This window comes from Anabas testudineus, chromosome 21, assembly GCF_900324465.2.
Source record: "Anabas testudineus chromosome 21, fAnaTes1.2, whole genome shotgun sequence".
In the NCBI taxonomy this organism is placed as follows: domain Eukaryota; kingdom Metazoa; phylum Chordata; class Actinopteri; order Anabantiformes; family Anabantidae; genus Anabas; species Anabas testudineus.
This window is the reverse complement of record NC_046629.1, coordinates 217641-231075: the sequence shown is the minus strand read 5'-3', so window position 1 is coordinate 231075 and position 13435 is coordinate 217641. Positions and strand designations below refer to the sequence as shown.

At 42.7% G+C, this 13435-nt stretch overlaps 1 protein-coding gene across 5 annotated transcripts in view; it reads right to left on the bottom strand.

Moving 5' to 3' along the window:
- Positions 1-477: 477 nt before the first annotated feature.
- zeb2a (zinc finger E-box binding homeobox 2a) overlaps positions 478-13435 on the bottom strand; it is a 46306-nt gene continuing 33348 nt past the window's right edge. For 3 of the 5 annotated variants that reach the window (XM_026375594.1, XM_026375595.1, XM_026375597.1), the window contains exons 4-10: positions 12096-12164; positions 11343-11537; positions 10760-10974; positions 7973-8081; positions 5448-7351; positions 4196-4376; positions 588-1195 (exon numbers count right to left, since the gene is read on the bottom strand). In XM_026375594.1, the coding sequence (XP_026231379.1) occupies positions 588-1195; positions 4196-4376; positions 5448-7351; positions 7973-8081; positions 10760-10974; positions 11343-11537; positions 12096-12164 (3281 nt within the window). Of the gene's footprint in view, positions 1196-4195; positions 4377-5447; positions 7352-7972; positions 8082-10759; positions 10975-11342; positions 11538-12095; positions 12165-13435 lie in introns of all 5 variants that reach the window. The other 2 variants (XM_026375598.1, XM_026375599.1) reach the window with 2 other exon arrangements.

The window sequence follows — 13435 nt, the reverse complement described above, 5'->3', positions numbered from 1 at the left end:
CAAATCTGATCCTTATTGTAAAGCTACAAGAACACATACATACTAATATGATAATTATGATGCAGCTGATTTCATCGCTTCACTGGAGGCACTTTGCACTTTTTCCTCCAAAGCCAATTTTTTGTGATATTTTGACACTGAAAATGCCGGTTGGTGTTTTACCTGGACAACGACTGGATGGAAGACTTTTTCCAAGTTTTGATGCATTAAAATTTAAATTAAACTTTAGACAAAATTTTATCACAAAATTGTCATTAGTTTCATGTGAAAGACCAAAATGTCAGAAAGAACCTGATAAATCTAAGGTCACAACTTCAATTTATTCAGTTCTCCTGTCCCACCACATGTTGTTTTCACTTGTTAAGCCGAGCTTGACGCAGGTAACAGCTGTGGGGTAAACACAGCTTCCAGAGCCGTCTGTAAATAGCTATTTGCCTTTTTTATTTTATAGATTTATATGCACCCCCAACCCCCCCCCCCACACACACACACACACCCTGTACAGCCCTTTAAAATGAAACAGGAGCAACAGGACAAATGTTCCAAAGCTTTTTCTTTTCTATTTTCGTGGGTTTATATTTTCTCGATCACTCCTCCTGGTCCGACTTGCTGTCTGTCTTCCCTTCTCGTGAACTCTCGTCCATCAGCTGCGTCATGTCCTTGCCCTCCTCATCCCTCGCTAAGTCCATCTGGTTCCTACTGTCGCCTTCCTCCTCCTCTTCCTCCTCTCCTTCCCTGAAACTTGCCTCCTGTCCGTCTGTCACCTCCTCGAACATCTTGTTGTCCACTTTCCTCTCCTCCCGTTGTCCTCCCTCGCCACTGTCCCTCAGGATCATCCCTCCACCTTCCTGCTGGTCCTCAGGATCGGAGTATCCGAGGGGCCCCAGGCCCTGCAGGTAGGCCCTCCTCATCAGCAGCTCGGTGGGCTCCAGATCTCCTGCCACACCTCCTCCTCCTCCTCCTCCTCCCTTGTCCCGCGCCTCCCTCTCGGCTGCTTCACGCTCCTCCGCCTCCCTCTTGCAGTAGGAGTAGCGGTGGTTCATGTGCTGCGAGTACGACCCCGAGTGCGAGAAGCGCTTGCCGCACTTGTCGCACTGGTAGGGTTTCTCTCCTGAGTGCAGGCGCGAGTGCTCAATGAGATGGTGTTTGTGTTTGAAGGCCTTCTTACAGATCTGACACTGGTGAGGACGTTTCCCTGCAGACACACAACACACAGGAGAGAGGGACAGTCAGCGACACGAAAATAGACACAAAGCAGACAGACAACATGCAGCACCAGGAAGAGAAATCAGCTCGTGACGGATCAGGAAACAGAGTCAGGCTGAAATTGACAGATAACACTTTGTTTTCCTCCAAACTGAACAGCACTGCGCTGCGGAAATGTAATTTAAAAGCTCATATTTTGGTTTGGTGTGTGCCCAGTTGTTGGTTTTTCAGACAGGATGGAGAAACATACAATAAGTGACTGAACTGATTCGTCAAACACGTTTTTTGGTAGTTGTCATTACCACCTGTAGGCTGTTTAGTAATGGTCAGAGATGTTTAAGATCTACCAAACTTCATCAAACAACACATACATTTTAGTTTGTAAAAATCTGAAGAAACAATATTTAGTTCTTATGGCTGAAGCTCCAGCGTCTTTAATAGGAATATGTGCAGACTTTTCACTGGAGGAAACTATGACACCAAACAGTTCCATTAATCAGTCCCTACCAGCAGTTATGACTTGTGTTGATTATATAACTTTGTGTCTGTCACACATGGGCATGTCTGCTTGGTCAGTGATAATAATAACGACCCCCTCCATCCTGGCACACTCGCAGTACCACACTGTGGTGGATTTACTACAACACTGGGACGAGCAGACATGTCTTCCATCTGACTGAACAGGATGCTTCAGTCTGCTGCCAACCAATGGGCTGAACGCCGTCCAAACACGTCCTACGCACACATGCACCAAAAACATGTTTTCACCACGACCATGCCAGAATAAACACACACATGCAGAAAAACCATGCACATACATGCACACCTCCTCGCTCACACACATGCAGGCGACTCGTAGCCACAAATAGACCTTGAACGCCTGTAACATCCACCAGAGCTGGCACGGCTTTACTGCAACACACACTCACACGGTGCAGCAAAAATAACCGAGACGGCAGATTCCTGCTCTGAGTGACAGGAGGGTGGGGGTGGGGGGCAGGCATGAACGAGGGATGATGCAACTGAGTGAAAGAGACGAAGGTAGAACAGGTCACAGCTTTTAGAGAAGATGGCACTCAGGTAAGAGTTTTGCTTTCTGCCAAACTTCAATGAAAAAGCGTTGAATTGTGCCAAGTTTTCTGGTTTTTGGACAGAAAACCTGCTGCAAAATGATTCAACCACAGATCAGCCAAAATCCCTACGACAAACTCTAAATCTGTGTAAATGTTTTCCTAACACCTGCACGCTGACTCCAAACTTCAGGCTTAGTCACACGGTGTTTCAACACAAAATGCCACTCAGGTAGGTCTTAAACATCGACTGGAGTAGATTTTCTATTGCACCACAAAGTGTGGTTTTCTGTGCTGTGTGTGAGGCGAGAGGCCAAAGAACAAGACTCCAGGAGGAAAAATGCCTCCATATTCGACAGCAGAGTAGCAAGTCTGTAAAAAACTTTAAATCCACAGTGTTTGACCTACATATGACAAAAAATGGTCAAACACGTCTCGGTGGGACTGTTCGGAGTCAGTGTGCAGGCTTATGCCTGTAATTATGTATTTTTATTCATCTCCATTCGTAGTGTGTTCCTACCAAGCCCCACTGAGATACTAAAGCACAATTTGAGTTACTTGGTGCCCAGATTTTATATTAGTAATATTTCTTGGACAGATGTAAATGTAGATCAGAAGAGAAACTCTTTGGTTATGTCTGTGAATGGATTTATCTACAGACCAAAAACATGAGAAAAATAAGCTGGTAGCAGTGGTTTCAGTAAAGCCTCTGTTTCTTACAGGTCCAGGTCCCAGTGAGGTGATCAGTTGGTGGTTTGTACCAAACGTGAGGATAACTATGTTGTGTGAGGGTTAGATAAATAAATAACCTTTACATAAGTTCTGGTTGATTAGTATTTAATGTTTTTCATCCTTACAGAATATGTTTGGTACCTTTAGGATCTCCATACTGTGGGTTCAAAACTGTTTACGTCATGTAATGACTGAAAAAAACTGAACCACCTGAACAAGGATGATGAAAGCAAGGAACAATTTCAGATAGATTATTAGTTACAGTTTTAGTTTTCAACCAAGCTCTGGGGGAAAATCTTCTGTATTTTGTACTTTTTAAAACTCACATTAGGGAGATTTTATGTTTGTCCACTGACATGTTGTGTGTGTATAACATCTGATTTTCATGACAAATCCCTCAATTTGATCATCAAACCTCATTCAGTCTGAGTTCATAAACCAGTGTTTAGGTTGGTTGTAATAAAGTTTTAGACTCAGACACACACACACAAGAACAGATCAGGCAGTATGAATCCATCCACACAGTGTTGGAGCTACAGATGGTTTCTATAGAGCCAGTTCACTAGAGCAAACATTGAATGAGACATGGTGGTTTGTCCTCAGACGGTTTTCACCCGTCTTCTGTTCTGTTGGATTTGACACTGTTCTGTGAGTGTAGACGCCGTTTGTCTGCATCACATGCAGCATACAGCTACTGTTCTGTAAATTACATGCTGCCGTCCAGTAAACATTTACAACTTAGTGAATGATGCCTTCACATTCACGAGTTCACCAGGGTAAAAGAGAATTATTATTATATTATTATTATATGTGTGTTCTCTAACGAAGATTTCCCTTTGATCTTCCCGTACAGTCAAAGCACACATCCTCTACCACGTCTCTCTCTACACAAACACCAATATGAAAATGGTGCAGATATTTGGGGGCTGAGTGTTTATGTAATCCTCTCCTTATTAAAGGATCCCTACCCCCTGCTGAAAAGAAAGGAACATGTTAAAGGCCATGGTTTACAGAGAACAACAGAAAAATAACAGAAGAGAAAAAGAAAAAGCGGGGGCAGGACTACGTGACTAAAATAAAACCAAAAGGAGAGGATGGAAATCTGAAGACATACGTAAGATATGAAGGAGAGGACACAGAAGCATCGGGGGCGGGGTGAAAAAGAAGTGTCCAAATGTTATATATACCTGTGTGCTCATATTTGTGTCTTAGGAGGGAACTGGTCTTCTGGAATGTTTTGTCGCACAAGTCACACGCGTACATACCACTTTCAGTCTTCTTAATCTTCTTCCTGGAGAGAAGCGAATCGCTGTCTGTCAGGTCGTCCAGGCCTGACAGATAGTCCGCCGTCCCGTCCAGCAGCTCCCCCTGAGACACAAACACAGATCATTTCAGTACGTCTCATAATCCCACACCTGTCGACTTCACGCTCAGAGACACCTTCTGGCCCGAGCCCCCCACTGCCTCGGTGATCCCAAGTCTGGACAGAGCTTAAAGGCCCAACCTGGGTAAGTCCCTGTCATCCAGGGGCCACTTAAAAAAGGGGGGGGACATATGGAACAGGGAGGTGTGGTGCGAGGTGAATGGAAACACCAGGTCATGTACAGCAAGAGATCTTCACGTTATACCCATTTCTCCATAAACTGACAAGAACAAAGCTGATAGAATAAGGCTGACTATTAATCTCGCTTCAGTTCCCTGAGTTTATTTTCAGGATTTATTTCAGAAATAATAATAATAATCAGACTTTTCCTCAGAGAACAGAAAAAAAACATTTTCATCATGAAGGTTCATTTCATCAATGTAAATGAAGTTCAGTCAATCTGAATTTTTCTTTAGTAACAGTATAAAAACAGATACACATTTTTATGAAAATACTACAAACTTTACTTCGGGCCATCAGCAGCAAAACATTTACTGCTTTCATAAACCATCTGTAGCTTTCAATCATATCACACTGTCTTCCGTAACAACATCACAGTAAGATAGGTGTTAACAGTTGGCTGACTTCTAACCCTAACCCAATTTAAGACTAACAGCCGACTGTGAAAAGATCTACTCTGGACTACCGCCCCCAAGTGACAACTGGTAAACTCCACTGAAAAACATGACAAGATTAAATCACCACAATAACATTAACATGAACCTCGCTGGATTGTTTTCTCGACCTGCATCTACGTTATGTCAGGAAACGGAAGTGAAGTACCATGATGATGACTTGCTTCCTAACATCAAGGGTTTTTTTTCAAGCCTACACATCAGTTGCAAGTCAAGATACACCAGCATCAACAAATGTCAGTTATCCAGAAAACAATTCTAATTCTGAAACATTCTAGTTACTGGGCCCTGTCTTGCTACTTCTGTCTTCATGACACAACTTTCCCCACTGGATCAATGAAGTATCTGAACATTAAAATCTACATCAGTCACTAGTTTTACCTGGAAACCTGATTTCCGTTGGTACTTTCTCCTCTGCTGCATTTCAGCAAATGTAGCTGCCCCAGTGGCGTAGGTGTAGGCCATGTGGGGTAGGAAGCTCATGGGGTCAAGACCTGGGTAAGGCCGGAGGCCTGGGATGGTGGCCTGGGCAGGAGACATAAAGGTGGGTGGAGGAAAGGCTCCATGAGGTGGTAGGGAGGTGTAAACAGGACCACCAGCAAAGGGATTAATCCCGAAGATAGGACTTGTGCTTTTCTCCAGTTGGACAACAGAGTTCCCTCCACCATCAGAGCCCAGGACCTCCTTCTTGATGTTGACCAGGTCTAAGGGCCTGGACCCCTGTTCTCGTCCTTGCACATCACCATTGCACTCAATGACAAAGCCATTGGGTCTGGGTCGCTTCTCTCCTATAGAGACGAGTTTCTGCGCCATATGTTTGGGCAATGACAGATCCAGTGGTATATCCCCATGGGCATCCTCAGAAGCTAGGCTGTTTGGAGTGTAAGAGCTACTCTGAGAGTTTTTGGAGGAAGTAGAGGAAAGGTTGAGGGGAGACGGAGTGTTGCTCCTCAAGTGGTCCAAGGGGTCTAGTGGTTTGTCCCCTGTGGTCTGCCTGTTGGCTGTAAACTGGTTGGACTTTGTGAGCCTCTGGGATGTGTCACTTAATTCTGAGGCAGGATGAGACATCGGTGACCGGCTAACGCTGTGGTTGACGTCCAGTCTGCCACGGCCAGGAGCTGGCGACTTCTTCATCAGACTGCCTGCGTGGTGGCTTTGGTTCTTCCACTGGGCAAACCACTCCTTGACAAGCTCTTGAGGGACGCCAACAGCAATGGAAATCTTGAGCAGTTCCTCTGAGTTGGGCTCAGTGTTCATGGCAAAGTAGGCCTTTAGCACTGACACATGGTCCTTAAAGGGGTTGGTGGGGCTGGTGGCCCCCTCACTACTGAGCAGGTCAGAGGGCATCACCCCCCTACAGCTGATAGGACTGCTGTCAGCCGGCTGCAGGACTGCTTTGATCTCCTCATTCATTTTGCACAGGTAGCGCTCATGTTGGTGCAGTGGAATTGGGCCGGGAAAATTCTCCTTGCAGTATTGACAGGAGTATGGCAGGAAGTGGTTCTGACTTTCTTGAGATGTTTGCTCACCACCAAGATCAACTGAATTGCTTGTTTTTTCCTTCTTGACATTCACTTGACTCTTGGAGTCATTGATCAGACTCTTGGCTTCGTTGACCTTCTCCAGCGTGTAGTCGATGATGCTCTTTGTTGGGCTACTGTGGTCCACCACTTGAAAGCTGGCCTGAGCCAGCTTTTGCTCCTCCATCTGAGCACCTAGTTCCTTCATGTAGGCCCTGAGCTTGGAGATTTCCTCTGGATTGCCGTCCAACTTCTGCCTACACACCGTGTTGTCGACGATCTGAAGCACCTTTTGAACCTCACTCAGGTTGTTACCAAGAGATCCTGCATAGCCCAGCAGAGGGATGTCTAGCCCTATTCCTCCTAGGTGTTGAATGGGGCTCTGGGAGGAGCTATGAAGACCAAGGGGGCTTCCGCCACGACCATTTAGGTATACCCCTGGTCCCCCAAACCCATGCTGAGAGGCCATAAGCAGCCTGTAATCGTTGAAGTCCATGGGCTCAGCTTTAATGTCAAGCTGACCCTGTTGGTCTGGACCGAGCAGTCGTCCATTTTCCAGTTTGTGACGGAGCTGGGCAAGGGCAGGGCTCCCTGGTGAAGAGGTCGTGGAGCTGGGGGAAGAATTGGGCTTGCCGCTGCTTCCGTTGCGCACTCGTCCGTTGACAGCAATCAGACCGATGCATTTCTTGCTGCTGATGTGGGAGCTGTAGGAGCCGGAATGGGAGAACCGCTTTTTACAGTTGGAGCATTCGTATGGCTTCTCACCTGCAACGAGTGTGAAAGGATATGAATTCATTTTATTTCTAGGATTACTTACATTATTTTTTTATTTATTGAAAAATACAGTTTATCCAAGGAAATTTGTTGTGTGTGTATATATATATATATATATATATATATATATATATATATATATATATATATATATATATATATATATATATATACTTGTGTGTGTGTGTGTGTGTGTCACACAAGCCAAACACAATGGACAAAAAGTTGTTTAAATTTTAATATGTTAATATGTACTCTAGCACTTTTTACTGATTTAAATAAATGTGTGTTTGTTATTTCACTGCATTACAAAAGACTATATAGGCTAAGATATAATTTTATATATATATATATATATATATATAAATCATATAATATGAATCAGGGTTAGGGTTAGGATCAGGATCAGTGACAGTGCTGCAAAAAAGATAAAATCGCTCAATGTTCAAAGAAAGGTTGTGTTTGGTTCTGATAGAGTCTACAGGACTGAATCAGTCAGATATAAAAGTGGTTGACTAACTTCAGAAGGCCTGAGTCATTCACAGATGAAGGTGATGAAATGTACAACATGGATCCGCAGTCAGACTCAGTGTCACGGTGAAGGGGACTCACCACTGTGGATACGAAGATGCTCCTTCAGGTGATGTTTGTATTTGAAGGCTTTTCCACACTCGCTGCATTTGAACTTGCGGTTTCCAGCTCCTTCATTGAGCAGCGGCGACTGAGAGAGAAAAACAAAGTTTTCATGTGATGGAGGAGTAGGAGTAGGAGTCGGTGAGCAGATTATGAAGCTGTGGAACAGAAGCTAACGGGGAAATTTAATAGTATTTAGTAAAGCAGATCTGATAGTGGCAGTCTCTTTTTATCTGGAGCCATTCTGAGAAACAGTGTGGGCTGACTTTGTTCAGAGCTAACAGTTTCTCATGTAGGTGCATTCCCACCATTTGAAATGCAAATAAAGAGATAAACACAAACACATTCGGGGGGAGCAGCTGAAAGGGGGAGCACTCACTGAAATCCTGTAGTTTGAGCTGCAAAAATCTAAACGCTACAGACTCACAGTCATTTCTGTTTATTAGGCATTTTGTCCTGATTGGTTTGAGATGACAGATAAAATCAAAGAAATCACATGAAAAATAAAAATGAAAATGAGGAAAAACTCCAGAAAGTTATGTTTGTCTAAGCTGAAGAAGGCTGAGTCAGAAAATGAGACATGAAATGCTGAATGAGCTCCCTCTATATGCACACATCTCTATTTATCAGAGATATATCTGTTGGGTTTGAAAAAATAAAATCTGAGAAAATATTTTTTTTAAAAACAAACATTTGGGGACATGTGCAGTCACTATTTCTTAGTTTTTTATGACGTATGAAATATGATGTATGACCCAGATTTCACACGAAATTCTTGTGGTGGCTAACTGACAAAAAGTATTTTACATTTCTGTTCTTACTTTCTCTTAACTGGCATATTTTCTCTCCTCTCAGCTTCTCGTCACTGACTTATTTTGGCTACATGTGAATGTAAATGTATTTCTCTAAAATCATTTCTCACACATGCTGTTACAGATAAAAAGATGATGGTTCCCAAAGCTTCCCTCAAAAGCTTTAAAGACTAAATATGCTGACTATTGGCTCATTTCTATCATGGATCAACACTTAATAAACTACATAGTAATTAATTAAATATTTAGCTGCTATAATTGTCAACACACTGAAACTAATGTAATCAGCAATACATTTTCAAATCAACACATCAAAATCCCTGTTAATGATCTGGTTAAGAAACAATGCCGGGGACGTTCTGTAGTGATTTTTCTGATACACATAATTTTTTCCCCCTGAATTTTAGATGTTTTTTAAACTACAGTCTTAGTGATATTAGCTTTAGACAACATTATTAACATTACATTTTATATGTACTAGTGTGTAGCGTAAATATTAGTTCTGTATTACATACAAGCATATTCATTTTACTTTATGATGTTATACTACTGGTTATTAGGTATTATGATTTATTATTGGTCGTTATAATATTACTGTTCTTACTTTTATATGCTGTGTTTATTAATAACCATAAACCTCAATCTGCAGACTTTATTTTACAATCTTCTCTATGATTTACTGTTTTTTTTTTTCTGTTCCAGATAAACGCAGCATGTTGGCTCAGCATGTTCCTTCCTGATAAATAAAATTGTCTTTAATAATTAAATATAATGCAGAGGTAAAAGATGAGAAATAAAACTACTAAAGCTATAATTAACGTGTTTGTAATGCAGCTGTAGAGAAGTCGTGTGCTGGTTTAAATCACAATACATGTTTCCTTTTCAGCACCTTTTTATTGACGTAAAACATATTTTGTGCTCAGTGATGATGCTGATGTGAAACTCTCCTCAGAGTCTCTCTTTAACACTTTGACTCAGACGAAGTACAAATAAACAAGCACTTACAGTCATTTCAGGATTATGATTCTTTAAACCAGCAGGGAAAAGACCATCTGCTCCTGGTTAGGGTGGGAAGGGGGATCTGGCTGTTCGAGGAGGGAGGAGGGCAGGTAGAGAGAGGGAGTTTCTGAGGAGAAGTGAGGTCTGAAACCGAAGGGCTTAACTCAGGAAATCTCATTATCATCACAGTGTAATTGGAAAATTGAAGGATTCACTGCTTAGTTACCGACTCTAATGTGAGTTTTGCATGATGAGGGGCAGCAAACAGGCGTGTGCAGGAAACATTTAACACCGGGCTGTTATTAGATTACTGCTGTAACACCCTGAAGTATGTTTACATGCTGCACAAAATTACACAGTGCCAGATATTCTCAGTTTTAGAAAAGGGGAGACACGTTTCTTTATTAGAGCTGATTAATAATCAAATCTGTTCCAGTTTCACTTCCAGCAACAGCTGATGTAAAAATTCAGATGGCCCGGGGAACTCAATATGCTCGCACATCCCACACATGCAGCGCTGCAGGCAGCAGCTCGAGGTGGAGGGGTGGGGGTAAAATGCAGCTGCTAATGAGCTGAACGGGATCAGGTTTCACTTCAGGTCAACACATGAAAACTAAAATGAGAAAAGCTCAAAATCTATCATATCATCACTGAGGAGGTTTTAGGTCACTATATGTTCCTGGACAGAGCATAGAACAGTTCCATGAGTCTAAAGCAGTGGTGTCCAATCCTGCTCCTCGAGGGCCACTGTCTCCCTGCCCTTCCCACTGCGGATCATCTGGATCAGGTGTGTTCAGCCAATCAAAACTGTACGTGCAGGGATGGTTGGAAAACACCGGACAACAGGATTGGACACCCCTGGTCTAAAGGGTAATTTGAAGGATATGATGATTTTGAGCAAAGGCAGCAAAAATTGCTGCTTTATTGTGAGAACCACTAAGTCTGTGTGTTTTACCTGGTCGCTGGCAGGTTTGTGGGTGGTCATGTGACGCTCCAGCTGTGTGCGGTGGCTGAAGGTGTCGGCACACAGCAGACAGCTGAAGCTCTCCTCGTTCTTTTCGTGCCGATACTTGATGTGTTCCTTCAGAGATGTCAGACGCTTGTAGCCGCGGTCGCAGTATGGACATGTGAGCAGCTGGGCAAAGTCGTCTGGCGTGCCAGGCAGCAGGTCTGCAGCAGAGGCAGCAAAGGTCAAAAGTCAAATAATGAAAGATGATGGACTACAGTGATTTGGTGCAACACAACAAAAACTAAATGAGATGGAATTGAATTCCAAAGTCTGAATGTCTCAGGATTAAAGCCAAAAGATTCCAACTTTATCCTCTGACTCTTCCGATTCAGTTGTCAGGATATTTTAAATTCATTTTCACAGTATAGTTTTATTAGCGTATAATCATGCGTTTCATAGTTGTCAACAATTGACGCAGCCGTCTTGGCCAGGTACTATCTGATTTAGAAATTGCTAATCTCAGTGGGATTGCAAAAGTTAAATTAAACAAGGCTTAAATAAATAAATTGAGGTGTTCTCCCCCTCTTACCGTGCTCACTTTCATCCTGTCCGATGGCGTCTGGTGTGCTAAGTCGCGTCACCTCCTCGGGGGCTTCGGGGTAAATTATGGCAGTGTCGCTGCGATGCAGGTACTCAGCGATAGTTGCAGGTGGACCATCTACCTCCTCCAGTTTACGTTTTAGAAAATATTCGTCCAGCTCGGAGACACCGTCCAGTCGTCTCACTAAGCACAGGAAACAAAACAGGACGAGGTCAGGGATGGGACGTTTGGAAAATTACAAATTAAAACTAAGAGACCTTTTAAAGTAAGCTCCTGTTTATTAGGAAAAGACTGACCGAACTGAGATGAGATTATAAAACATAACGATCATAGCACTGTAAAAACAGTGAAGCAGAGAGGACCTGGAGTTAAACCTTGCGGGACTCCTTTACAGTCATTTTTATATGTAGATGTGTGGCCACATTTGTTTTTTTTTTGTTTTTTTGCACTAACTAAAGGTTCAGTTGGTGAATGTTGAAGATTTTTCTCAGTAACTGTTCAGAAATCAGGTTTTTTAAATGCTTCTCTCCTTGAATCTGTTCATAATTTAAGTGTGCAGAAACCTGATTTATGAGACACATGTGCAAAAGCTGGACTCAATCAGTCATGTTATAAACAGCATCAGCTTCCACACTGGGTAAAATACTTTGGTTTTATCAGTAACTCAGATAAATCACTATTACTGCAGTACTGGTGCTTTTGTACTTACTAATCCTAGTACACAGAGTGTATCGTTATTACCTGCACTGTTGCCCATGGCGTGTGGCGACGCCTCCGGACTGAGAGGTTCATACTCATCCTTCCTGTCGTCTGTTGAATGAAACAAGAGAAAACACAGATATTTATTGACGTCGCCTCAGCTGTCTGATGGAGATTTTGTGGATAATTGAAGGTCTGAGCGCTCCAGGCAGGTCAGCTGGATTTCTCCATGACAGAATCACAATCGGAACTTAAATGAGAAGAATGAACAGAATGAGCGAAGCTGCAACTGTGGTCTATTGTGTTTGTTCCTCATGGGCCTCCTCGTGACTCCTCAAGAGGAGTCACAAGTTATCATAAGCTTCATTCAGCCCTTCAAAGGAGGGACACACCTCCTCCTCCACAACAACAGAAAGAGGAACAGGGGAGGAAGAGTACCACCTCCCCCATCACCCACAGGAAATAAATATATAGTATAATACTAAGTGTGGCATGTATGGTGGGACAGACCTTAAAGCTTCTTGACCACAGGTCATTTGACAAATTTCCACCGTTCAACATCCAAATCTACAACAGGCCCTGATGTGGAAGATTAAATCTGTAGTTCGACTTTTACTTTGTAAAATGTCAGGAAGCAGTGACGTGTTTACAGCCTCAAGTATTTCAGTGTCTACGTACAAGTTCACATACTTAAATTAAAAAGATCATTTTAATTATCAATTAACCTGTTAATTAACCCCTGAAACCAACCAACGTTTCTCAGTTTTGCTGAGAAATGTTTTCTAATGGGCTCGTGTCTCGCTCTGTTGGTGTTTTTCTATATCCAGTGTAGATGAATAAAAAGTTGGTTCCGAAACCAAACTGAAAGTGTTAATCAGTCAGAAGCGTCCAGTATAAAGCGGTGTTAGGTTTCCTCTGATGGAAACACATTTCACCTCCTCCTCCTCCTCCTGCTGTTGTTGTTGTAGAGAGGAAAATGGAGGCTCTTTGTGTCTTCATTCCTCTTTTTTTCTTTCCTCGAGAGACAAGATGGTGGTGACGGCACAATAATGAGCTTTTCACTTCTGTTTGTGGTTCAGATGTTTCTCTGAGTCAACAGCTGCTGCTTCTTCTTTTCTTCTTTCTGTCTGAAACTGCTTCACTCCTTCAAGTTTTGTCTTTTCTCTGACTCTGACTAACTTTGCGTATTTCTTCTCCTTCCATTCGTCCCACACTTAATTTTTTCTGCCTTCTTTCCTCTCTGTTTCATTTCTACCTTCCTTTATTTTGTCCACCCCATTCTTTCCTCTCAGTCTTTCTTCTCCATATCTTTGACTTATACAATTTCTGCCGTTTCTTATGCATCTCTTTATTTTTCCAGTCTTCCTTTCTTCTACATCTTT